Genomic DNA, 25,931 nt, shown 5'->3' on the forward strand with positions numbered 1-25,931 from the left:
GGGATCCCAAACGCTCGAGTAGTGTTTTATAAGCAGTCTCCTTTACAGATGAACCACAGCTTCCCAAAATTCTACCAACGAACCGAAGACGACTATCCGCCTTCCCCACAACTGCCAGTACATGCTTATCCCACTCCATATCGCTCTGCAATGTTACGCCCGAATATTTAATCGACGTGACTGTGTCAAGCGCTACACTACTAATGGAGTATTCATACATTACGGGATTCTTTTTCCTATTCATTTGCATTAATTTACATTTATCTATATTTACAGTTAGCTGCCATTCTTTACACCAGTCACAAATCCTGTCCAAGTCATCTTGTATCCTCTTACAGTCACTCAACGACGACACCTTCCCGTACATCACAGCATCATCAGCAAACAACTGCAACATTGCTATCCGCCCTATCCAAAAGATCATTTATGTAGATAGAAAACAACAGCGGACCTACCACACCTACCCAGATGATACCCTCACCTCCGATGAACATTCACAATCGAGGACAACGTACTGTTTTCTATTACTTAAGAAGTCATGCAATGTTAATCACTTTAATATGTTTCCAAGACAAACGTGTTCCCGTAATTTCATTACTAAACATTAATTATTTTTTGGTGTTGCAATTTTTTCAGTCAGTCTAATTACACGGCCTTGTGAAGACTTTGCGGCTCAGGGATTCATGGGATTTAAAATACACCACATTTATGAACTATGCTTTCCTAAAGTCGACTTCGTGCAGCCTAACTGATAGAATGTTCACAACCGAGAACATTCGGCAACGAGTGCTCACTACTGATGTTTTCAGATCACTGTGCAGTATCTGTAAAGTCGACTTCGTGCAGCCTAACTGATAGAATGTTCACAACCGAGAACATTCGGCAACGAGTGCTCACTACTGATGTTTTCAGATCACTGTGCAGTATCTGTAAAGTCGACTTAGTGCAGCCTAACTGATAGAATGTTCACAACCGAGAACATTCGGCAACGAGTGCTCACTACTGATGTTTTCAGATCACTGTGCAGTATCTGTAAAGTCGACTTCGTGCAGCCTAACTGATAGAATGTTCACAACCGAGAACATTCGGCAACGAGTGCTCACTACTGATTTTTTCAGATCACTGTGCAGTATCTGTAACGTTAACTTAGGCAAACGGCCCGCGAAAGGGCATCGAGGCCAGTGCATATCAATCGTCTCCCGCCTAGGCGACGAAGGCGTACGTGACACAGAATAACATGGAACTACTGCCCACGCTGAGGAGACAATTTCGCGTCAAAAGCCGTCTGGGGGACCCGAATTGCTTAAAAGACGCTTACGATCATGTCTAATAACTCATGAAAGACGTGAACCAATGATGTAAAGAAACCATCGAATTTTACTTCACCGTCCCTTGAGAAATACACCAAAAATCTAAGCTTAAAAACGAGCACAAGCATCGGATAAGGGGAAGTGAAGCGAAACTAATTACCATTAAAAATAGTTAGATGGCCTGAAGATCAAATCAAAAGCGAGATCCATAATTAACCAGCGTTAATGTGTCATCTCATCAAATATCCAACCAACAGCAGACGCACAATCCTTGAGGAGCTGCAGAGGATGGGAATAAACTCACACACCAAAACGAGATGACGAATCAAATACAATGGCATGATCAGAAGCTCTACTCTGTGAATCACACCGATCAAGATTTGATAGCTGAAGCCACACCCGCTAAGCAGATAAATCACTGAAGACGACAATACAGAGTTGGTAAATCATCAGCCCGCAAAGCTGCAGAACCGAACGGAATTCCCAAAGAGCTTCATCACAAATTCTGGGATATTACCGCAGCTGCTTTGACTGCCATTTTAAATGACACTTCGTGGCTGGGTTGTACCTAATGAGATGAAAGAAAGCAAAATTGATCTCGTACCAACGAAGAGAGGACTAGACACTTCTAAAATCTGCGGTCTGTTACACTGATGAATTTTAACTACAGAACTCTCTCCAGAGATATTAACAGCAATATGACCCAGTCGCTTAAAAAAATAGTCAAAATCATCAGGTTTGCATGCCTAGAAGGACTATAATGTCACGTGTTTCTGAGATTAGAGACGATGTTTCAGTGTGTGCTATGATCAACATGAAATGCGCTTTTTTTGATCCATTTCCCTAAATTCTTTGGTCTTGTTGCCATCAATGCATCATGAAGATACTGGAGAAACTGGATCCGGAAGAGAATGTGGTAAAAGTCATGGGAAATTGTTGTCGCTGCCATATCCGCTACGGTACAAGTTAATGGCAGTTAACAGTTTCAGTATTCAGCGGGCTATGCCACAGAAGAGTCCGCTATCTACGCTTGTTTTCGTGCTGTCACTGAAGCTGCTGCTACGACTTAAAAAAAAGTTATCAGGTATTTCAATGTCTGATCAAAAGCTAGCCGTAAGAGCATACGCTGATGACGTTGCTAGTATCGGGGGTACGGCTCAACGACCAAAATGTAAAATGGTAAACATTAGGGGATTCAACATACTAGATATACAGAGGTCACGGAGCACAAAATGCTAGGAGTCATCTTACGTAACCATAAATATTTACGTATTTTCTGAAGTATACCTTGTCGCGCAACTCTTCCCAGTTAAAAGAAAAAAAAAAAAAAACGTACCAGACAACCAGATAATGCTCTAACTAGCAGATACACATGAAAGGAACACATATTTAGGCTGTCGTATCGTATGGTAGCCAGATCGAAGAGGTCTGGCAGGCTGCAACTTGTTCACCTCAACACAAAGGCAACGGCGTTGTTCTGCACCTACATCTACATCCATACTCCCCAAGCCATGTGACGGTGTATGGCGGATGGTACCTTGAGTACCTCTATCGGTTCTCCCTTCTATTCCAGTCTCGTATTGTTGGTGGAAAGAAAGATTGTCGGTATGCCTCTGTATGAGCTCTAATCTCTCTGAGTTTATCCTCATGGTCTCTTCGCGAGATGTACGTAGGAGGGAGCAATATGCTGCTTGACTCCTCGGTGAAGGTATGTTCTCGAAACTTCCTCAAAAGCCCATACCGAGCTACTGAGCGTCTCTCTTGCAAAGTCTTCCACAGGAGTTTATCTATCATCTCCGTAACGCTTTCGCGATTAGTAAATGATCCTGTAACGAAGCGCGCTGCTCTCCGTTGGATCTTCTCTATTTCTTCTATCAACCCTATCTGGTACGGATCCCACGCCGGTAAGCAGTATTCAAGAAATGGGCGAACAAGTGTACTGTAACTACTTCTTTGTTTTCAGACTGCATTTCCTTAGGATTCTTCCAATGAATGTCAGTCTGGCATCTGATTTACCGACGATTAATTTTATATGGTTATTCCACTTTAAATCACTCCTAATGCGTACTCCCAGATAATTTATGGAATTAACTGCTTCCAGTTGCTGACCTACTATATTGTAGCTAAATGATAAAGGATCTTTCTTTCTATGCATTCGCAGCACATTACACTGGTCTACATTGAAATTCAATTGCCATTCCCTACACCATGAGTCAATTCGTTGCAGACCCACCTGCATTTCAGTACAATTTTCCATTGTTACAAATTGGAGATATACCACAGCATCAACCGCAAAAAGCCTCAGTGAACTTACGATGTTATCCACAAGGTCATTTATGTATATTGTGAATAGCAACGGTCCTACGACACTCCCTTGCGGCACATGTGAAATCACGTTTACTTCGGAAGACTTCTCTCCGTTGAGAATGACATGCTGCGTTCTGTTATCTAGGAACTCTTCAATCCAATCACACAATTGGTCGGATAGTCCATATGCTCTTACTTTGTTCATCAAACGACTGTGGGGAACTGTATCAAACGCCTTGCGGAAGTCAAGAAGCACGGTGCCTACCTGGGAACCCGTGTCTGAGGCCCTCTGAGTCTCGTGGTCGAATAGCGCGAGCTGGATTCCACACGATCGTCTTCTTCGAAACCCATGCTGAATCCTACAGAGTAAATTTCTAGTCTCCAGAAAAGCCATTATACTCGAACATAATACATCTGTGCTCTGCAAACCACCGTAAGGTGCACAGCACAGGATACGTCCCACTGCACCAGTTATTAGGGTTTCTTCCTGTTTCATTCCCGTATGGTGCTCGGGAAGAATGATTGCATGAACGCCTCTGTGCGTGCACTACCTATTCTAATCTTTTCCTCACGATCCCTATGTGAGCGACACATGGGGGGTTGTAGTATATTCCTAGAATAGCCATTAAAAGGCAGATCTTGAAACTTTGTTACTAGGCTTTCTTCGGATAGTGTATCTTCAAGAGTCTTCCAGTGCAGTTCCTTCAGTATCTCTGTGATCCTCTCCCACAGATCAAACAAACCTGTGACCTTTCGTGCTGCCCTTCTGTCTTCAGTATCTACTGTTAATCATATGTGGTAGGGACCCCCACACACTTCAGCAATATTGTAGAACCGGTCGCACGAGTGATTTGTAAGCAATCTCCTTTGTAGACTGATTGATCTTCCCCAGTATTCTATCGGTAAACCGAATCTACATACTTCCTTAACCTAAGCTAGACACAAGTTGAATTATAACTCTTTGTGGAACCTAGGAATGATAGTGTTTTCTCTGGACATGTCAGTGGATTGAGTAAAACAGGCTGAGATGATCAAATTGCTTACAAAACTGGAACCCAAGAAAGCGCCGTATGATTAGAAACAGACATGTCGGTAGAGAGGAGTTATGAAGCAAATATGACAAATGTACTTACGCAGACGGTAGTTGGTTCGATGTAGTGGAAGAGAGGGAGACGCAATAAAATCGTATAGGAGGTCCTAGTAAAAGGACAAGCTCTCACGTTTGTTTCGTAAACGCAGGTGTGATATAGTTCCACATTGGTAAAACGGGACTTTGTCACACTGTACAAAACAGAACGTCCTCTCGGATTATAACATATTGTTGTCGAACGTAAAATGATTGTGTTTTTCCGACATGTGTGCCGACGGCGTGGAAGATGGTATTCTCTAATGTTATGTGTTTGAAATGTTTGTAATACACACGTGTATGACAGTTCATTTGCAGACACTGATTTGAACGCGAGAGAGGCTCTAAGGTTGTGTAATTTGTCCACCAAGCTGAAGGAAATTGCTTAACATGGATGTTTTTTTCTTCGGAGCTTAGTTCTCGTTTTTTCTTTACTTTGATAACTGTTTCGAAGTAACGGCTATATTTTGCGATGATCGGTAGTTTTCGCAGCAAAATACTGGAAGCTTTTTTTTCCCTGTTTTTACGCATGGTGGACGTGTACAGAGGGTGTATAGCCAGATCATTTGTAATCAGTGGTGGTCCACTTCGTTGGTTACCGCAAAATAATGAGATGGGATTGTATCTCACAGTCGATTGTAAACACCATACAGATTTTCCTTATAACTAAATGAAAGAGGACTGCACCTATTTTCGTGGTAAGAGAACATTTATTGTCGTCGCGATTGTGTTCTTCTTTTTAATAGATGCTCGATTATAAGACATGCGTTGACATTAAATGAAAGTGTTCTCAGTCACAAAACTGTGATCGCTTGTGGTGGGGCGTTGTTGTGGACTGTCCAGTGGGTGTGAGGTCGCCGGCGCAGGTGTAGCGTGTGGGGGCGGTGCTTTGTCCCAGTATTTTAGATGAACAACTTGCACTTGGGCCGGCCTTCCATTTATCTCCTATTGCTTTTGTGTTGGCGAAGGATCACCGAGTCACCTCAAGGCGAGCTCGTCTGCCGGTAGAGGGGCAGTAGACCTTGATCGAAGTCGGAAACGTGATGGTACGCGACGCATCACAACAAAGTTTCACCAGGGAACGCTAGTCAACTGCTGTTTGTGTATGAGAAATCGGTTGGAAACTTTCCTCGTGTCAGCACGTTGTGGCTGTCGCCACCGGCGCCAACATTGTGCGAATGCTCTGAAAAGCTAATCATTTGCGTATCACAGCATCTTCTTCCTGTCGGTTAAATTTCGCGTCTGTAGCACGTCATCTTCGTGGTGTAGCAATTTTAGTGGCCAGTAGCGTAGTACATGTGTTGCATTATGACTCATTTTTAATGAATGCTGTTTTTTTCACGACAATTTCAAAGTATAATTAGAACAGTGGTGCATTTTTTCCATCAATTGTGGTAGTGTGTATTGGCTTCAATTACCTGGGCTGCAGGGTGATCGTCGAGCAGGCATACGTAGCGAACTTTGTTATCAAACAGTGGTAGATACAGTCCTCAGCTGTATCCTTGCAGCCGGCCGCGGTGGTCTCGCGGTTCTAGGCGCGCAGTCCGGAACCGTGCGACTGCTACGGTCGCAGGTTCGAATCCTGCCTCGGGCATGGATGTGTGTGATGTCCTTAGGTTAGTTAGGTTTAATTAGTTCTAAGTTCTAGGGGACTAATGACCACAGCAGTTGAGTCCCATAGTGCTCAGAGCCATTTGAGCCATTTTTGTATCCTTGCAGGTAATACACTTATTAAACTCCTCTCTGTCCAACGCCGGTATGTCAACAGTTGAATATATTTCCCAGCAAAAATATAAAGATAGTACCTTATACCACAACCCTTTCCTAGCCAGCTTGTAGGTGAATGGTAGAGTTTGAATGCTGCCACTAGTTTCGAGTGGTATTGTGAAATTTTTTCCCAGCAGAATAACATCTGCTGTATGGTGTCATCAGGTTTCGAGGTGTATTGCGATTTTAGACAGTCCTGGTGGAGCGCTATGCGAACAGTTGTGCAATTAGGCCTGATCTTTATGACTAATCATGTAATTAGCCCCAATCTTTACTTCAGTTTCCTAACCAGAATAAGTAAAGTAAACTAACCTAACATTTGTCTCCTTCACCTGGGCAATTTCCATGTGTTGGGGGGGGGGGGGGGGTTGCACTAGGCTTTCCGTCCAGAAAGATCAGGGTTCGAATCCCTGGAAGGCCACTGCCGTTTATATATGCCTACCAGTTCCTGGGTGGTGAATGGGGTGACACGTGAGCATGGCCTGGGACCAAGACATACGCACCAAAATTCGAAATTCGCGACAAAATTCGAAATTTCAGCGCAAATTCGAAATTTGTGCGAACAGGGAAGGTGGGGCAAGGGGTCGGGCAGTGTGGGGAGGTGGAAGGGTGGTGGGACCCACGTGCAGGCTGAGAAAATCACATGAAATCACCCAGAGATGGGGGTGAGTGTGGGTGGGGTAATTAATTGATAAATTAATTTAAATTCATATCAATCTGATACCAATGTGATACCAAAGTTGGTGTCGTGCCGCCATCTCCCTATTGCTCGACCGCTGTAACCTATTCCTTTCAAATACCCACACACTGTGTTAGTGCTAGATGGACTCCTGGTAGCACAGTCATTCTTAGGTCTGATTCCATGCGATGCCTTGCAGCCACTGTCTAATAAGCTTGACTTTCTCTGTGAGTCAAGCATATGATATCTGCCTGCTGTTCATTTAGCTATGGTGGTTGCTTTTGAGTTTTCATTTTACAATCGCATTAGCGACTGTCGACTTGGGCTGATTTAGAAGGGTTGAAGTGTTTCTGATGGATATGTTACTGACATGACATCTGTTGACCAGTACACGTGCGAAGTCAGTGTGGCCTGCTGGCCGACCCTTTCTGTTGTTACTGCTTCTCTGCTTACAGTGCAACTCTCCTCACCTCCTTTTATACCTCTCTAGTGGTCAATTTTGTATTAATAAGGGTTTCCAGAGAGTTTTGATCGATAGTTTGTGTCGCAATAGCGGACAAAGGAAGACAATATGAAGATGAAGGAAACAGTCAATGCTATGATCAAGGATTAAATATTGTAAGCGGGGAAGCAAATCATTAACACAAAAACTTATCAACAATGTTTCTCCTCTGTTATTGGTATCTTTACAGTAATCCGCCAGGGTAGCCGAGTGCGCTATCGGGTGCTTACTGGATTCGGGTAGGCACGCCGGCCCCGGAGCGAAACGGCCCGGTGGATTAACGACGTGGGCCGGTGTGCTGGCCAGCGTGGATATGGTTTTTAGGCGGTTTTCCACATCCCGATAGGTGAATACTGGGCTGGTTCCCACGTTCCGCATCAGTTACATGCGTCACAGACATTTGAAACACGTTCGCACTATTTCACGATTTACACTAGACGCAGACAGTTGGGGTAGACTGATTCCGTCCTGGAGGGCACGGGGTGGCGGCACGAAGGGCATCCGGCCATCCCTGACACTAACCTTGCCAAATCCGTTGTAACCACGCCCACGCCGCGATCGCTGCGGAACTATGGCGTTAGCGAAAGAAAGAAAGAAAGAAAATTGATATGTTTACTGTGTTGGCAAACTTAAGCTGTGTTCGTGAATTTTCTAGAATGTAGATGAGAAGAAAAGAACTTTTACCAAAGTGTAAAGTATTTCTGTGTTCAGACGACAACCAGAAAATACGACATACTTACCTAATAAAACACAATCTGATAATATCTTAACTTGAGAAGTTACATTGAAACAATTTATTAATACTGTATATGAATTATAACATTTTGTCTTTTGTTGTTTATACGATACATGGACATACAACAGCTTTCGCACAGGTACAGTTATGGTATTGTGTTTTGGTCACATTCTTGGGTGATATGATTACACTTAATTCAACTAACTATCTATGTGATTAGTTAAAAGATAAAAAAATTATTGAGGTAATAAGCTAGTTGCTGTTTTGTACGGAATAGATTTCATTCAGCTGAAAGAACGTGAAGGAAAGTCCTACACATTTCGAAATGTTCAGAATGTTTTTATTTAATGAAGTATCCTGAAGAGGATGAAGTATTTCACTTAGATTTAGTATCTAAAAATATATACAGTGTGTCCTTTCTAAGACTCATCAGCGGAATTTCCTCTGGTATTTCGGTAGATATTTGCTGTTTTGTTTTTCATGTGTTGGTGGCGTCAGCCAAAACAAATAGTGCTCATCATGTCTTTTGCGAGACACCCAGTATCGACGGAGAGTGTCGCTTTGTTTCATATTACAAAGTCACTTTTCAAACTAAATTTTAATGCCCATTCGATAGGGCAGTCCCAAATTAGCCTAGTGCAATCTTCGTTTCATTGATATTAAGACGGACAGTAAAACCCGAAGATTAACTTTTACTCCAGCAGAGACTCAGCAGTGCTGCTACATGCAGTAGCAAGCAGCATGGGCCAGGGTGGCGTGCCAGTCGCTGATAAGACTACCGTGCTGTTTTACTGACCCTTTAAATATACGTCGATAAAAAAAAAAACGAAAATGGCACTAGACTAATATGGGGTAGCTCTCTGGAATGGAGTCGGAAAATTCGGCTTTAAAATCATTTTGTTTGTAACAGGAGGCAAACCGACGCTTTCCGTTGACGCTGAGAGCCGCGTGAAAGACATAATAGGGAGTATTTGTCTGCGTCGACGTCAGCTACACGTTACAAGTACTAAATTGAAATTTCGAAAACCCAGAGGAAATGCGCTTGATGCCTCTTAGGAGAGACAGTTTTCCCAATTATAACATTATCCAAATGAGAGCAAACCGTTGTATACATTGTATTTCAGGTGACACAATCTCTAGAAATGTTTTACAAATCATTGTGCATGTATCAGTTCCACCATTTCATTCAAGACACTCAATAAATTAGTGTGCAAAGAGACTTCTGTATAACAGAAGATTAGGTTCTCAATTACTTTTAACTTTCTTTGATTTAAACAGTTTGGAGATGAGAAACCTAGCAATACAGTACAGAGCTATACAAAAGGACACTACAACAGCCAGCACGAAGGCAATGACATCTAGCAGCAGGTATTGGTACCAGGTCAGGTCTCTTGCAGCACTGCGCAGATGAGGAGCCCCGTTATGTCGAAGGACATACTCGATCCACCACATGGCTTTAGGAAGGCTCTCTTCCTTATGCTCACGGTAGACGGCTGAGAACTGCTTCATGTTTTCGCTGAACCTGTTGAAAGAAGGAACGTTGATGATAAAGTATTCCTGCGATGCTTAAAACTGACAATATGTCACACTTGGTTCCTCAAGAGTGACTAGCAAAATCAAGAAAACTAACTTTTGGTAAGTCGTATGGAGAAATTATGTGAATCAATGAGACTAGCGGGGCAAGTGGAAAATATGAAAACGTAGGTGAGTGGGATAAAGTTTGCTGTATTAGGGATTTATGATTGGAACAGTGAAAGAACCTGATCATGTTGCGATCAACTGTGTAACAGAAGATGGAAACCCTATGAAGACATAATTACTTTTTAGAGTGAGTTCCTCCTTCCTCATCCATGGACACAGTTTTCTAGAAACTGAACAGAAAACAATATTTTTTAGAAGCAAGAATATGTCAATGTTGTTTACCCTTTTATAATAAAGTATGTGATTAGCTGTGCTCATAATAATTCAGGGAGCTTGTGGACAGTTCCAAATAAGACGATACGATATCTGAGGTAATATAGAGCAAGAAACTTTTCGGCTTTGACTTCTGTGTAAGTCTCTTGGTATCGAGCCTACTGAACGATATAAACGCCAGTGAAAATGATTTGGCGTCGTCAAATGTAAACTGTGTGAGATTGTTCAGCATATGGTACGAGACACAGTACATTGGTTTTGTTTCTATGTCAAAGTGCAGCTAGAGATTACAAGAAAAGAGCTGTCGTAGCGTTACTGGTGTTTATATGTACACATTAGTGCCCTTGGAGGAAAACAACGTCTTTAGTGACATGGCAACCCTCCTACTGCCCAACCTGCCAATTTTCAATTCTCGAAATGGTAGCTAACTGGTTATAAAACCAATAAAACAATTTTGTTTCTTAGTGTAAAACAAAAACTTTAAAGATATTGTAGTATACAAATTGCATCACGTCAAATCACCAACCAAAGTACCTCCAATATAAAACACCAAAGCTGTGTGACATTCTAGACAGATGGTCCAGTCATCTCAACTCTACTGTAAACGAGTAGACTGCTGATTATGGTTTATTAGTTTTACAAGTGCATTGCTTCTGATTGTCCTAACTGCAATTGTACTATATGAAGATGTCAAGCCTCTTATTCTCATTTCCTTTCCCATCCATTAAGACTACTGCAGATTTAAAAGCTTTCAGTAACGTCATTTCTAAACAAAAACTCACCATATGTCGTACTCATGAAAAGTATTCTACAGAGCTGCATCGTCCGAACTCCAGCAACTGTCACGAAATTCACTTCAGCGTTTTTATGTAAATAATAAAACATCAGTGAACTTAGGAATCTACTAATAATAACCCAATTTCAGAGGGATATTGTTTTTACCTTTTGTCCTCAATAAGCCTTAGAATGGCGTCCGAAATGGTGTCTTTTGTGACGTCCCAGAATTTCAGCTCAATGCCAATGCCAGCGTCGACCATTTTCGCCACGTTATGTTGCTGGTCGCCGAAAAAGGGAATTCCCAGTAGAGGAACTCCGTGATAAGCTGCCTCGTTAAAGCTCTGCAGACCGCCCTGAGTGATGAACACGCGGACATTGGGATGTGCTGGAAAGCAAAAAACAGCAACAGAAGATTATTGAAGTTGCACAAGCAGTCATGTTTTTTAATGGTTTCAACGTCGTCCGCCAACAGATGGCGTAGAGGCACAGCTATCAGAGTACCATCTGCGTCTACCCCATAATGGGGAATGCTCACAGCCAGACGGATCAGTGTTGTGAAATCGTGTGGATCAAGCAGGCTACCATGCCACGTAGATGCACTCGTTCTTCCTCTAGCGAAATGTGCAAGCTTGAAAGGGGTCAAATTGTGGCCTTCGTAGTGGTGAGGTGGTCCTTTCATAGAACTGCCACACAAAATGGAGGTGCTACGTCAGATTAGATTAGATTAATACTTGTTCCATAGGTCATGAATACGACACTTCGTAATGGCGCGGAACGTGTCAGGTTAATAAAAGATGTCTATAGAAGATATTACATTACACAAAATGTTGCATGACACTAATGTTTAAGTTTTTTCCCCTTAATTTATATATAAAAATTCAGTCAATGAATAGAAGGAGTTGTCATATAGAAATTATTTAATTTATTTTTAAATGTTAGTTGGCTATCTGTCAGGCTTTTGATGCTGTTTGGGAGGTGACCAAAGATTTTTGTGGCAGCATAATTTACCCCTTTCTGTGCCAAAGTCAGATTTAACCCTGCATAGTGAAAATCATCCTTTCTCCTGGTGTTATAGCTATGCACACTGCTATTACTTTTGAACTGGGCTGGATTATTAACAACAAATTTCATAAGTGAATATATATACTGTGAGGTTACTGTGGGGATCCTTAGATCCTTAAATATATGTCTGCAGGATGACCATGGATGGGCTGCAGCAATTTTTCTAAATACACATTTCTGAGCAATGAATACTTTTCTACTCAACGATGAATTACCCCAGAATACGATACCATACGAAAGCAGTGAATGAAAGTAGGCATAGTAAGCTAATTTACTGAGATTCTTATCACCAAAATTTGCAATAACCCTAATAGCATACGTAGCTGAACTCAGACGTTTCAGCAGACCATCAATGTGTTGCTTCCAGTTTAATCTCTCATTAATGGACACACCGAAAGATTTTGAAAATTCTACCTTAGCTACAGACTTCTGTTCAAAGTCTATATTTATTACTGGATTTGTGCCATTTACTGTACAGAACTGTATATACTGAGTTTTATCAAAATTTAAAGAGAGTCCGTTTTACTGAGAACCACTTAATAATTTTGTGAAAAACATAATTTACAATTACATCACTTATTTCTTGGTTTTTGGATGTTATTACTATACTTGTATCATCAGCAAAAAGAACTAACTTTGCATCTTCATCAATGAGGAATGGTAAGTCATTATTGTATATCAAGAACAGTAAAGGACCTAAGACTGAACCCTGTGGCACCCCAAAGTTGCTGGTGTCAATGATCGCGTGAACATTCTCACATCCATAGACGAGTTCTAGGCAGCACGGATGCTCATTAGGATCGTCATATTGTAAGGGCAACAGTGGCAGATCGTACGACTACCAGAGCACAAATACGAGGGCTTGTGAACCTAACGCGAACTATTATGAGCTGGTTATTAGCAGTGGGACTACTGCCACGCACACGTCTAGCCCATCTTTCACTCACTTGACAGCATCGACGCCCACGACTCGACTGGTGCCATCACAGATCACTTGGTTTTCAGTGATGAAAGCAGGTTCTGCGTGCATGCAAGTGACTGTCGTTTGTGCTTACAATGTAGAGCTGGTGAGCACTGTCTCGTAGAGTGCGTTCGTCCAACACACACACGCCCCAACCCAGGCCTTATGGTCTGTGGAGCGATAAGCTACAACGCTCGTTGAATTTTGATGTTCCTGTAGGTGACGCCAACACTCGAATTTTGGAGTTTCTGGAGGGGACGCTAGCCAGGGCTCAATACGTGCAGAATGTTGTTAGACCTGTTGTTTTGCTGTTCTTGCAACAGGAAGGACATGCGTTGTTCCAACAGAGTAATGCTTATGAAACTCAACTTGCTCCGCAACACGTGCAGCGCCTTTCCTGGCCAGCACAATCAACGGACTTGTCTCCAGTCGAGCACGTGTGGATAAGATGAGCCGAGAAGTGACTTGTGTGCCTCGTCAACCAACAACTCTTGCTGAACTACGTGAACATGTGGAGCAGGCGTGGCATAACGTATCACAGGACAGTATTTACACTACTGGCTATTAGAATTGCTACACAACGAAGATGATGTGCTACAGACGCGAAACTTAACCGACAGGAAGAAGCTGATGTGATATGCAAATGATTAGCTTTTCAGAGCATTCACACAAGGTTGGCGCTGTGCCGACAAATACAGCGTGCTGACATTAGGAAAGTTTCCAACCGATTTCTCATACACAAACAGCAGTTAACCGGCGTTGCCTGCTGAAACGTTGTTGTAATGCCTCGTGTAAGGAGGAGAAATGCGTACCATCACGTTTCCGACTTTGATAAAGGTTGGATTGTAGCCTATCGCGATTGCAGTTTATCGTATCGCGATATTGCTGCTCGCATTGGCCGAGATCCAATGCTAGCAGAATATGGAATCGGTGGCTTCAGGAGGGTAATACGGAGCGCCGTGCCGGATACCAACGGCCTTGTATCACTAGCAGTCGAGATGACAGGTATCTTATCAGCATTGCTGTAACGGATCGTGCAGCCACGTCTCGATCCCTGAGTCAACAGTTGGGAACGTTTGCAAGACACCAACCATCTGCACGAACAGTTCGACGACGTTTGCAGCAGCATGGACTATCAGCTGGGAGACCATGGCTGCGGCTACCCTTGACGCCGCATCACGGACAGGAGCGGTTGCGATGGTGTACTAGACGACGAACCTGGGTGCACGAATGGCAAAACGTCATTTTTTCGGATAAATCCAGGTTCTGTTTACAGCATCATGATGGTCGCATCCGTGTTTGGCGACATCGCGGTGAACGCACATTGGAAGCGTTTATTCGTCATCGCCATACTGGCGTATCACCCGGCGTGGTGGTATGGGGTGTCATTGGTTATACGTCTCGGTCACCTCTTGTTCGCACTGACGGCACTTTGAACAGTGGACGTTACATTCAGATGTGTCACGACCCTTGGCTCTACCGTTAACTCGATCCCTGCGAAACCCTACATTTCAGCAGGATAATGCACGACCGCATGTTGCAGGTCCTGTACGGGACTTTCTGGATACAGAATGTTGTGAAATCGGAGTCTGGGGATCTATAAATAAGAAAAATTAGAAGTTTAGCTCCACATGTGCACAACATTCGAACACCTTTTCAGTGCAGTACTTTGAAACATCAATTGACTGAAATGGGATGCCGTTTTTCACATACATGGCTACTCCCCCACACCGCAAAGAGCTCCTAGAAAAGCTGCCAGCCAACCTGTATCCTGGAAAAGGAAGCCTCTGAATTATCTCCTTATTTAAGAAGTGTTCAGATATACCAATAATTTCAGAGTCAACTGTTCGACTGCTGCCCAGGCCAGCACATTCTCGAGATCTTTCACCAATTGAAAACGTCTGTTCAATGGTGGCCTAGCAACTGGATCGTCACAATATGCCAGTCACTACTCTTGATGAACTGTGGTATCGTATTGAAACTGGATGGACAGCTGCACCTGTACACGCCATCCAAGCTCTGTTTGACTCAATGCCCAGGCGTATCAAGGCAATTATTACTGCCAGAGGTGGTTGTTCTGGGCTCTGATTTCTCAGGTTCTATGCACCCAATTTGCATGAAAATGTAATCAAGTGTCACATCTAGTATAATATATTTGTCCCATGAATACCCGTTTTCATCTGCCTTTCTTCTTGGTGTGGCATTTTCAGTAGTGTATATCTGTACGATCGACTGGGTGCCAGCGCCTGCATTGCCCGCGGTGGCTACACAATATACTAACACGGGTATTGCAGCACGGGCCGATAACAGGCACCTCAGAACCGCGTGTGCTACTGATATGTAAATGTAATCTTTTCATGTACTCCATATGCATTTTCATAAATAAATCTTGAGTTTAATGTAAACCTCTTAAAGGATGTACAGTTTTTCTAGCAGTATATATTTATGTCCATTATAATTATCCGGGCTGTTATGCTGTGGTCGGTTGATGAATCCTGTGTCGATTCCCAACGTTTCATCTCCGAGTGCGAGGGACATCTTCAAGGGGGTCCGTAGCTCGATGGAAGGTCCAACACACTCACTGGCTCGCTACTGGCTCGTTACTGACTCGCGAACAAATGGGTGTGTTAGACCTTCCATCGAGCTACGGACCCCCTTGAAGATGTCCCTCGCAATCGGAGATGAAACGTTGGGAATCGATACAGAATTCATCAACCGACCACGGCATAACAGACCGGATAATTATAATGGACATGATATTTCCGGCCGTGAAAGTCTACATTTTAGTATCAGTATATTTTTATACATACACCAATACTCTCTGAGCCACAGGGGACGAATATCATTACAAAAGTTCACTGCCAGTTCTAATTCCCTTAGTGAAAGGGGAAAGGCAAGAATTGCAGTTGATAACCATTGTGGTGAATTTCTCCAATATTACTGCTAGAGATGTTTGTAGAAGCAAGGACGCATATCTTGGGTAGCCTTGGGAATGGTACTCCTGTACTTTGAAGAGTTAGCTTCCCTTGCTGTATCTACGACTGGATCTGGTCAACGACCGAAGCTCTAATGGCTATATTACAGTTTAATAGTATATATCAAGTAATTGGAACTATCAACTGTATCCTTCTATAGATGCGACCTCATTATTCACGAATTCGGTTATTGTTGTTGTTTAGATCATCACCTCTAACGCTGGTATTGACTGCATTCCCATCCCTGTCGAATGCCAGATGTGGTCTACTGCATACCACATCATCCCACGAACTACCGTATTTCCACATACCCAGACCTGCCCTTTCAATTATTTCCTTCCTCTAGCCCTTCAGCTACCAGTTCCTTCAAAGACTCATATCGTGATTAATGTCGAACTATCCTGTCTCTTCATATCAGCATGTTTTTTGTTAACATTTCTATCTCGTTAACCTGTTGCAGTATGTCTATGTTTCTTATTCGCCATCATTCTCATTTTTAACAGACTCCCCTAAAGTCAAGGATTTTAATCGTTTCTCTTTTGTCTGCCTCACTGTCCAGGTTTCGCACCTTTACAGAGGAGTGGCCCAGATATAATTCATGACGCATATTTTTTGGGTCTTTAAGTTTATAGTTGGGGCAGTAAGTAGCTGTTAATGGTATTGAAACCTTTTGGCCTTGTGCGCTGCTTGCTACAATATCAGTCTAGCATCTTCCTTTTCTATCTGTTCTATTTCTTAGACAGCAACATTCAACCATCTTTTCAAGGGTCTCTTGTCCAAGTATAACCTTTAGCCAGCCACCATGGCTACCTGATACTCTTTTAGTTTATGTACATTTTATGGACATCAGCTAGCACTCCATCCATTTTATTAGGAATCTGATTCAATTCTTGTTCATACTCATCATCGTATGTTCAAGAGACAATGAAGAGAGTAACGGACTATCTTGAGGTAAATACATTACTGGCCATTAAAATTACCACACCAAGAAGAAATGCAGATGATAAACGGGTATTCATTGGACAAATATCGTATACTAGAACTGACATGTGATTACATTTTCACGCAATTTGGGTGCATAGATCCTGAGAAATCACTACCCAGATCAACCAGCTCTGGCCCTCATAACGGCCTTGATACGCCTGGGCATTGAGTCAGAGCTTGGGTGGAGTGTACAGGTATAGTTGCCCATGCAGCTTCAACACGATACCACTGTTCATCAAGAGTAGTGACTGGCGTATTGTGATGAGCCAGTTGCTCGGCCACCATTGACCAGACGTTTTCAATTTGTGAGAGATCTGGAGAATGTACTGGCCAGGTCAGCAGTCGAACATTTTCTGTATCCAGAAAGGCCCGTACAGGACCTGCAACATGCGGTCGTGCATTATCCTGCTGAAATGTTGGGTTTCGTAGGGATCGAATAAAGGGTAGACCCACAGGTCGTAACACATATGAAATGTAACGTCCGCTGTTCAAAGTGCCGTCAACGCGAACAAGAGGTCACCGAGACGTGTAACCAATGGCACCCCATACCACCACGCCGCGTGATAGCCAGTATGGCGATGACGAATACACTCCTCCAATGTGCGTTCACCGCGATGTCGCCGAACACGGTTGCGACCATCATGATGCTGTAAACAGAACCTGGATTCATCCGAAAAAATGACGTTTTGCCATTCGTGCACCCAGGTTCGTCGTTCAGTACACCATCGCAGGCGCTCCTGTCTGTGATGCAGCGTCAAGGGTAACCGCAGCCATGGTCTCCCAGCTGATAGTCCATGCTGCTGCAAACCTTCTCGAACTGTTCGTGCAGATGGTTGTTGTCTTGCAAACGTCCCCATCTGTTGACTCAGGGATCGAGACGTGGCTGCACGATCGTTTACTGCCATGCGAATAAGATGGTCAACTCGACTGCTAGTGATACGAGGCCGTTGTGATACAGCACGGCGTTCCGTATTACCTTCCTGAACCCACCGATTCCATATTATGCTAACAGTAATTGGATCTCGACCAACGCGTGCCGCAATGTCGCGATACGATAAACCGCTATCACGATAGGCTAAAATCCAACCTTTATCAAAGTCGGAAACGTGATAGTACTTTTTTCTCCTCCTTACACAAGGCATCACAACAACGTATCACCAGGCAACGCCGGTCAACTGCTGTTTGTGTACGAGAAATGGGCTGGAAACTTTCCTCATGTCAGCACGTTGTAGGTGTCGCCACCGGCGCCTACCTTGTGTGAATGCTCTGAAAAGCTAATCATTTACATATCACAGCATCTTCTTCCTGTCGGTTAAATTTAATGTCTGTAGCACGTCATCTTCGTGGTGTAGCAATTTTAATGGCCAGTAGTGTATCAGTAGCGAGACTGAGTGACCCTATCGTGCTTTATACGTATCCTTGTTCCAGGCTCTTGGTCCACTCCCTCAATTCCGACTAATGCTGTCTGCCAGAACGGTAGAGCACTTTCCTGCGAAAGTCAAAGATCTTGAGTTCGAGTCTCGGCCCAGCACACAATTTTAATCTGACAGGAAGTTTGATTTCAGCGCACACTTCGCTGCTGAGTGAAAATCTAATTCTGGAAACATCCCTCAGGCTATGGCAAACCACCCCTCTGCAGTATAATTTCTCTCTGAACTGCTAGTCTTGCATGTTTCGCAGGAGGGCTTCTGTGAAGCTTGGAAGGTAGAACATGAGATATTGGCGGAGGTAAAAGTGCAAGGGGGGATGGTGAGCCGTGCTTTGGTTGCTCAGTTGGTGGAGCACGTGTCCGTGAAAGGCAAAAGTCCCGAGTTTGACTCTCGGTCCGAAATGTAGTTTTAATCTGCCGGGAAGTTTTACTGCAGTCTGCGTTGCACAAAGAGGATGTGTAAGACTTCTGTCCCAGTAGTTGATAATAAAATGCCTGTAAGCGATTCCAAATTATGAAAACTCTTCTCCAGTCTACAAATGCAAGATATACTTCCTTGTTTTTCCTGAATTTGCCATCCATTACTAACCGAAGTGCTAAATTGCTTCTCGAGTACGCCTGATTTCCCTAAACCGAACTGTTCGTGATGACTACACTGTGTGTAGCTCACATTAATACCACTGTTAATTATTGCCTTAATGTCATTACTAAAAACACAAGTTTTCTTAACTGCGATTTAATGTTATTCGTACTTTTGCATCGTTAATAATGTTGTTGTTGTGGTCTTCAGTCCTGAGACTGGTTTGATGCAGCTCTCCATGCTACTCTATCCTGTGCAAGCTTCTTCATCTCCCAGCACTTACTGCAACCTACATCCTTCTGAATCTGCTTAGTGTATTCATCTCTTGGTCTCCCTCTAGGATTTTTGCCCTCCACGCTTCCCTCCAATACCAAATTTGTGATCCCTTGATGCCTCGGAACATGTCCTACCAACTGGTCCCTTCTTCTTGTCAAGTTGTGCCACAAAAAACTCCTCTTCTCCCCAATTCTATGCAATACCTCCTCATTAGTTATGTGATCTTCAAATCTAATTTTCAGCATTCTTCTATAGCACCACATTTCGAAAACTTCTATTCTCTTCTTGTCCAAACTATTTATCGTCCATGATTCACTTCCATACAAATACTTTCAGAAACGACTCCCTGACACTTAAATCTATACTCGATGCTAACAAATTTCTCTTCTTCAGAATCGCTTTCCTTGCCATTTCCAGTCTACATTTTATATACTCTCTAATCATCAGTTATTTTGCTCTCCAAAAAGCAAAACTTATCTACTACTTTAAGTGTCTCCTTTCCTTATCTAATTCCCTCAGCATCACCCGACTTAATTCGACTACATTCCATTATCCTCGTTTTGCTTTTGTTGATGTTCATCTTATATCCTTCATTCAAGACACTGTCCATTCCGTACAACTGCTCTTCCAAGTCCTTTGATGTCTATAGCAGAATTACAATGTCATCGGCGAACCTCAAAGTTTTTATGACTTCTTCATGGGTTTTAATACCTACTCCGAATTTTTCTTTTGTTTCCTTTACTGCTTGCTCAATATACAAATTGAATAACATCGGGGAGAGGCTACAACCCTGTCTCACTCGCTTCCCAACCGCTGCTTCCCTTTCATGCCCCTCGACTCTTATAACTGCACATCTGGTTTCTGTACAAATTGTAAATAGCCTTTCGCTCCCTGTATTTTACCCCTGCCACCTTTAGAATTTGAAAGAGGGTATTCCAGTCAACACTGTTAAAAGCTTTCTCTAAGTCAACAAATGCTAGAAACGTAGGTTTGCCTTTCCTTAATCTTTCTTCTCACATAAGTCTACGGAATCCAAACTGATCTCCCCCAAGGTTGGATTCTACTAGTTTTTCCATTCGTCTGTAAAGAATTCGCGTTAGTATTTTGCAGCTGTGGCTTATTAAACTGATTGTTCGGTAATTTTCACATCTGTCAACACCCGTTTTCTTTGGGATTGGAATTATTATGTTCTTCTTGAAGTCTGAGGGTATTTCGCCTGTCTCATACATCTTGCTCACCAGATGGTAGAGTTTTGTCAGGACTGACTCTCCCAAGGCCATCAGTAATTCTAATAGAGTGTTGTCTACTCCCGGGGCTTTGTTTCGACTCATGTCTTTCAGTGCTCTGTCAAACTCTTCACGCAGTATTGTATCTCCCATTTCGTCTTCATCTACATTCTCTTCCATTTCCAGAATGTTAAGTACATCGCCCTTGTATGGACCCTCTATATACTCTTTCCACCTTTCTGCCTTCCCTTCTTTGCTTAGAACTGGGTTTCCATCTGAGCTCTTGATATTCATACAAGTGGTTCTCTTTTCTCCAAAAGGATCCTTAATTTTCCTGTAGGCAGTATCTATCTTACCCCTAGTGAGATAAGCCTCTACATCCTTTCATTTGTCATCTAGCCATCCCTGCTTCGCCATTTTGCACTTCCTGTCAATCTCATTTTTGAGAAGCTTGTATTCCTTTTTGCCTGCTTCATTTACTGCATTTTTATATTTTCTCCTTTAATCAATTACATTCAATATTTCTTCCATTACCCAAGAATTTTCAGTAGCACTCGTATTTTTACCTACTTGATCCTCTGCTGCCTTCACTACTTCATCCCTCAGAGCTACCCATTCTTCTTCTACTGTTTTTCTTTCCCCCATTTGTGACAACTGATGCCTAATGTTCTCCCTGAAACACTGTACAACCTCTGGTTTAATCAGTTTGTCCAGGTCCCATCTCATTAAATTCCCACCTTTTTGCAGTTTCTTCAGTTTTAATCTACAGTTCATAACCATTAGATTGTGGTCAGAGTCCACATCTGCCCCTGGAAATGTTTTACAATTTAATACCTGGTTCCTAAATCACTGTCTTACCATTATACCTTCTAGTACTTCCAGGATTTTTCCATGTGTACAACTTTCTTTTATGATTCTTGAACCAAGTGTTAGTTATGATTAAGTTATGCTGTGTGCAAAATTTTACCAGACGGCTTCCTCTTTCATTTTTTCCCCCAATCCATATTCATCTACTATGTTTCCTTCTCTCCCTTTTCCTACTCTCGAATTCCAGTCACCCATGACTATTAAATTATCGTCTCCCTTCACTACCTGAATAATTTCTTTTATTTCATCATATATTTCGTCTATTTCTTCATCATCTGCAGAGATAGTTGGCATACAAACTTGCACTACTGTGGTAGGCGTGGGCTTCATGTCTATCTTGGCCACAATAGTGCGTTCACTATGCTGTTTGTAGTAGCTTACCCGCACTCATTACTAAACCTACTCCTGCATTGCCCCTATTTGATTTTGTATTTATAACCGTGTATGCACCTGACCAAAAGTCTTGTTCCTGCTGCCACCGAACTTCACTAATTCCCACTATATCTAACTTTAACCTATCCATTTCTCTCTTTAGCTTTTCTAACCCACCTGCCCCATTAAGGGATCTGACATTCCACGCTCCGATCCGCAGAACGCCAGGTTTCTTTCCCCTGATAACGACGTCCTCTTGAGTAGTCCCCGCTCGGAGATCCGAATTGGGGACTATTTTACCTCCGGAATATTTTACCCAAGAGGACGCCATCATCATTTAACCGTACAGTAAAGCTGCATGCCCTCGGGAAAAATTACGCCTGTAGTTTCCCCTTACTTTCAGCCGTTCGCAGTACCAGCACAGCAAGGCCGTTTTGGTTAGCGTTACAAGGCCAGATCAGTCAATCATCCAGATTGTTAATCATACTCATTCATAAGTCTCCATTCATTTTACATTACTATACTGAAACGCCAAAGAAACTGGTATAGGCATGCATATTCAAGTACAGAGATATGTAAACAGGCAAAATACGGCGCTGCGGTCGGCATCGTCTATATAAAACATGTGTCTGGCGCAGTTGTTAGATCTGTTACTGCTGCTGCAATGGCGGATTATTAAGATTTAATTGAGTCTGAACGTGGTATTATGGTCGGCGCACGAGCGATGGGACATAGCATCTCCGAGGTAGCGATGAAGTGGGGATTTTCCCCTACGACTATTTCAAGATTTTACCGTGAATATCAGAAATGCAGTAAAATATCAAATGTGCGACATCGCTGCGGCCAGAAAAAGATCGTGCAAGAACGGGACCAACGACGACTGAAGAGACTCGTTCAGCGCGACAGAAGTGTAAGCCTTCTGCGAAATTGTTGCAGATCTCAACGGTGGGCCATCAATAAGTGCCAGCGTGCGAACCATTCAAAGGAACATCATCGATACGGGCTATCGGAGCTGCAGGCCCACTTGTGTAAACTTGACGACTGCGCGACACAAAGCTTTACGCCTCGCCTGCGCCCGTCAGCACCGGCAAAGGACTGATGATGGCGGCCATAATGGGCGAGCGGTTCTAGGCGCTTCGGTCGGGAACCGCGCGACTGCTACGGTCGCAGGTTTGCATCCTGCCTCGGGCATGGATGTGTGTGATGTCCTTAGGTTATTTTTAAGTAGTTCTCAGTTCTAGGGGAGTGATGACCTCAGATGTTGTGTCCTATAGTGCTCAGAGCCATTTGAACCATTTTTGGACTTACGATGGCTGGAAACATGTTGCCTAGTCGGACGAGCCACATTTCAAATTGTATCGAGCGGATGGACGTGTACGGGTATGGAGACCTCATCAGTCCGTGGATCCTGCATGTTAGCAGGGGACTGTTAAAGCTAGTGGTGGCTCTGTAATGGTGTGTGGGGGGGAATGCGGTTGGAGTGATATGGGACCCCTAACACGTCTAGATACGACTCTGACAGGTGACACGTTTGTAAGCATTCTGTCGGATCACCTGCATCCATTTATGTCCATTTTACATTCTGCCTGACTTAGGCAATTCTAGGAGGACAGTGCAACACCCTATACGTCCAGAAATACTACATATTGGCTCCAGGAGTTTAAACACTGAGTTTAAACACTTCTGCTGGCCACCAGAATGCCATACATGATCATTATTGAGCACATCAGGGATGCTTTGCAACTTGCTGTTCAGAAGACATCTCGACCCCCTCGTACTCTTGCGGATTTATGGACAGCCCTGCAGGATTCATGGTGTCAGTTCCCTCCAGCATTACTTCTGACATTAGTGGACTCCATGCTGCGTCGTGTTGTGGCACTTCTGCGTGCTCACGGGATCCTACACGATATTAGGCAGGTGTACCGGTTTCTTTAGCTTTTCGGTGTATTAGAATGTGTACGAAAACTGAATGTAAGTTTGTAAATATTTCAGAAAATACAGTTCCACTAAGGCAATGTTGCATGTTGACCCGAACGAATAAGCTAGCGCCAAAGAAAGCGAAATGTAACCGAATCACATGCGAGAAAGTGAAGACGTCGCTGGTAAAAAGGGACTTGTTAAGTAATAGAACCCAGTACGTTGTCCTCGATAGTGAGTGTTCATCGGAGGTGAGGGTATCATCTGGAGTGCCCAGGGAAGTGTGGTAGGTCCGCTGTTGTTTTCTATCTACATAAATGATATTTCGGATAGGGTGGATAGCAATGTGCAGCTATTTGCTGATAATGCTGTGGTGTACGGAAAGGTGTCGTCGTTGAGTAGCTGTAGGAGGATACAAGATGACTTGGACGGGATTTGTGATTGGTGTAAAGAATGGCAGCTAACTCTAAATATAGATAAATGTAAATTAATGCAGATGAGTAGGAAAAAGAATCACGTAAAGTTTGAATACTCCATTAGTAGTGTAGCGCTTCAGACAGTCACATCGATTAAATATTTGAGCGTAGCATTGTAGAGCGATATGAAGTGGGACAAGCAAGTAATGGCAGTTGTGGGGAAGGCGGATAGTCGTCTTCGGTTCGTTGGTAGAATTTTGAGAAGATGTGGTTCATCTGTAAAGGAGACCGCTTATAAAACACTAATACGACCTATTCTTGAGTACTTTTCGAGCGTTTGGGATCCCTATCTGGTCGGATTGAGGGAGGACATAGAAGCAATTCAGAGGCGGGCTGCTAGATTTGTTACTGGTAGGTTTGATCATCACACGAGTGTTGCGGAAATGTTTCAGGAACTCGGGTGGGAGTCTCTAGAGGAAAGGAGGCGTTCTTTTCGTGAATCCCTACTAAGGAAATTTAGAGAACCAGCATTTGAGGCTGACTGCAGTACAATTTTACTGTCGCCAACTTACATTTCAGGGAAAGACCAGAAAGGTAAGATAAGAGAGATTAGGGCTCGTACAGAGTCATATAGGCAGTCATTTTTCCCTCGTTCTGTTTAGGAGTGGAACAGGGAGAGAAGATGCTAGCTGTTGTACGGGGTACCCTCCGTCACGCACCGTATGGTGGATTGCGGTGTATGTATGTGGATGTAGATGTGACGAGTGGACATATCCCGAGGTTGGTCCAACAACTGGTCTGGCACTGAACATAAATTGCGACGTGGAACGCCGAGAATGCTTTTTTCTCTAATGACTTCGTTGTCAATGGAACATTAAGCTGTGATCTTTCTTCTTCTCATGTGCATTTGGACAATATTGCTCTCACTGCATAAAATTTATATTATGTTATGCTGATTAATTATGCACCACTTCAACGATACTGAACACCAGTGAGCAGCCGGCCGGAGTGACCGAGCGGTTCTAGGCGCTACAGATTGGAACCGTGAGACTGCTACGGTCGCAGGTTCGAATCCTGTCTCGGGCATGGATGTTTGTGATGTCTTTAGGTTAGTTAGGTTTAACTAGTTCTAAGTTCCAGGGGACTGATGACCTTAGAAGTTAAGCCCAAATTGCTCAGAGCCATTTTTGAACCAGTGAACACGTAGAAAAGTAACTTTGAAAATTTAGAAATGCATGTGCTGCTTTTTTTTCACCTTCAAACTTTGACAAAATAATATGCAGAGTGAAATTTACTACCGCCAAGGTAGTAGCCCCAACGGAAGTTGAAGAGGCATTAAACTCAATTGTTCCACCTTATTCTTAGGCGTGAGTCAACTTCCTAGTTCATAGTTGTTAGCCACAACAAGTTTCTTACACACACATACGTCTTATTGTCAACATAACTTTTCTAAAGTTATTCAGCTGATGGAATTTTTCATACTGTACCAAAGAACAAATACTACTTTATTTTTTAATGTGAATTTAAATGTGCATGTGTAAGAAAATGACGGAAATGATTCAGCGAAATTAAATCTTGTGACGTGGTGTGTAGGGATACAGTTGAGTCCTCGAATGAGGGAGCTCTGTCAATATAGAGTGATAATCACGAACTATATTGTACAATGAGCTGCTGAGGTCAGTGTTACTTACTCGGGAATGTGAAGAATTGCATGACGTTGCTTGTAGTTGTGGAAACGTGTTTGAGGT

The 25,931-nt window shown here is 43.1% G+C and overlaps 1 protein-coding gene across 1 annotated transcript in view; it reads right to left on the bottom strand.

Moving 5' to 3' along the window:
- Window positions 1–8,470: 8,470 nt before the first annotated feature.
- Window positions 8,471–25,931, bottom strand: part of LOC126355060 (UDP-glucosyltransferase 2-like) — a 57,874-nt gene continuing 40,413 nt past the window's right edge. The window contains exons 6-7 of the mRNA XM_050005228.1: window positions 11,284–11,503; window positions 8,471–9,949 (exon numbers count right to left, since the gene is read on the bottom strand). Of these exons, the coding sequence (XP_049861185.1) occupies window positions 9,673–9,949; window positions 11,284–11,503 (497 nt within the window). The 3' untranslated portion in view covers window positions 8,471–9,672. The remainder of the gene's footprint in view (window positions 9,950–11,283; window positions 11,504–25,931) is intronic.

This window comes from Schistocerca gregaria, chromosome 3 (genome assembly GCF_023897955.1).
Source record: "Schistocerca gregaria isolate iqSchGreg1 chromosome 3, iqSchGreg1.2, whole genome shotgun sequence".
NCBI lineage: Eukaryota > Metazoa > Arthropoda > Insecta > Orthoptera > Acrididae > Schistocerca > Schistocerca gregaria.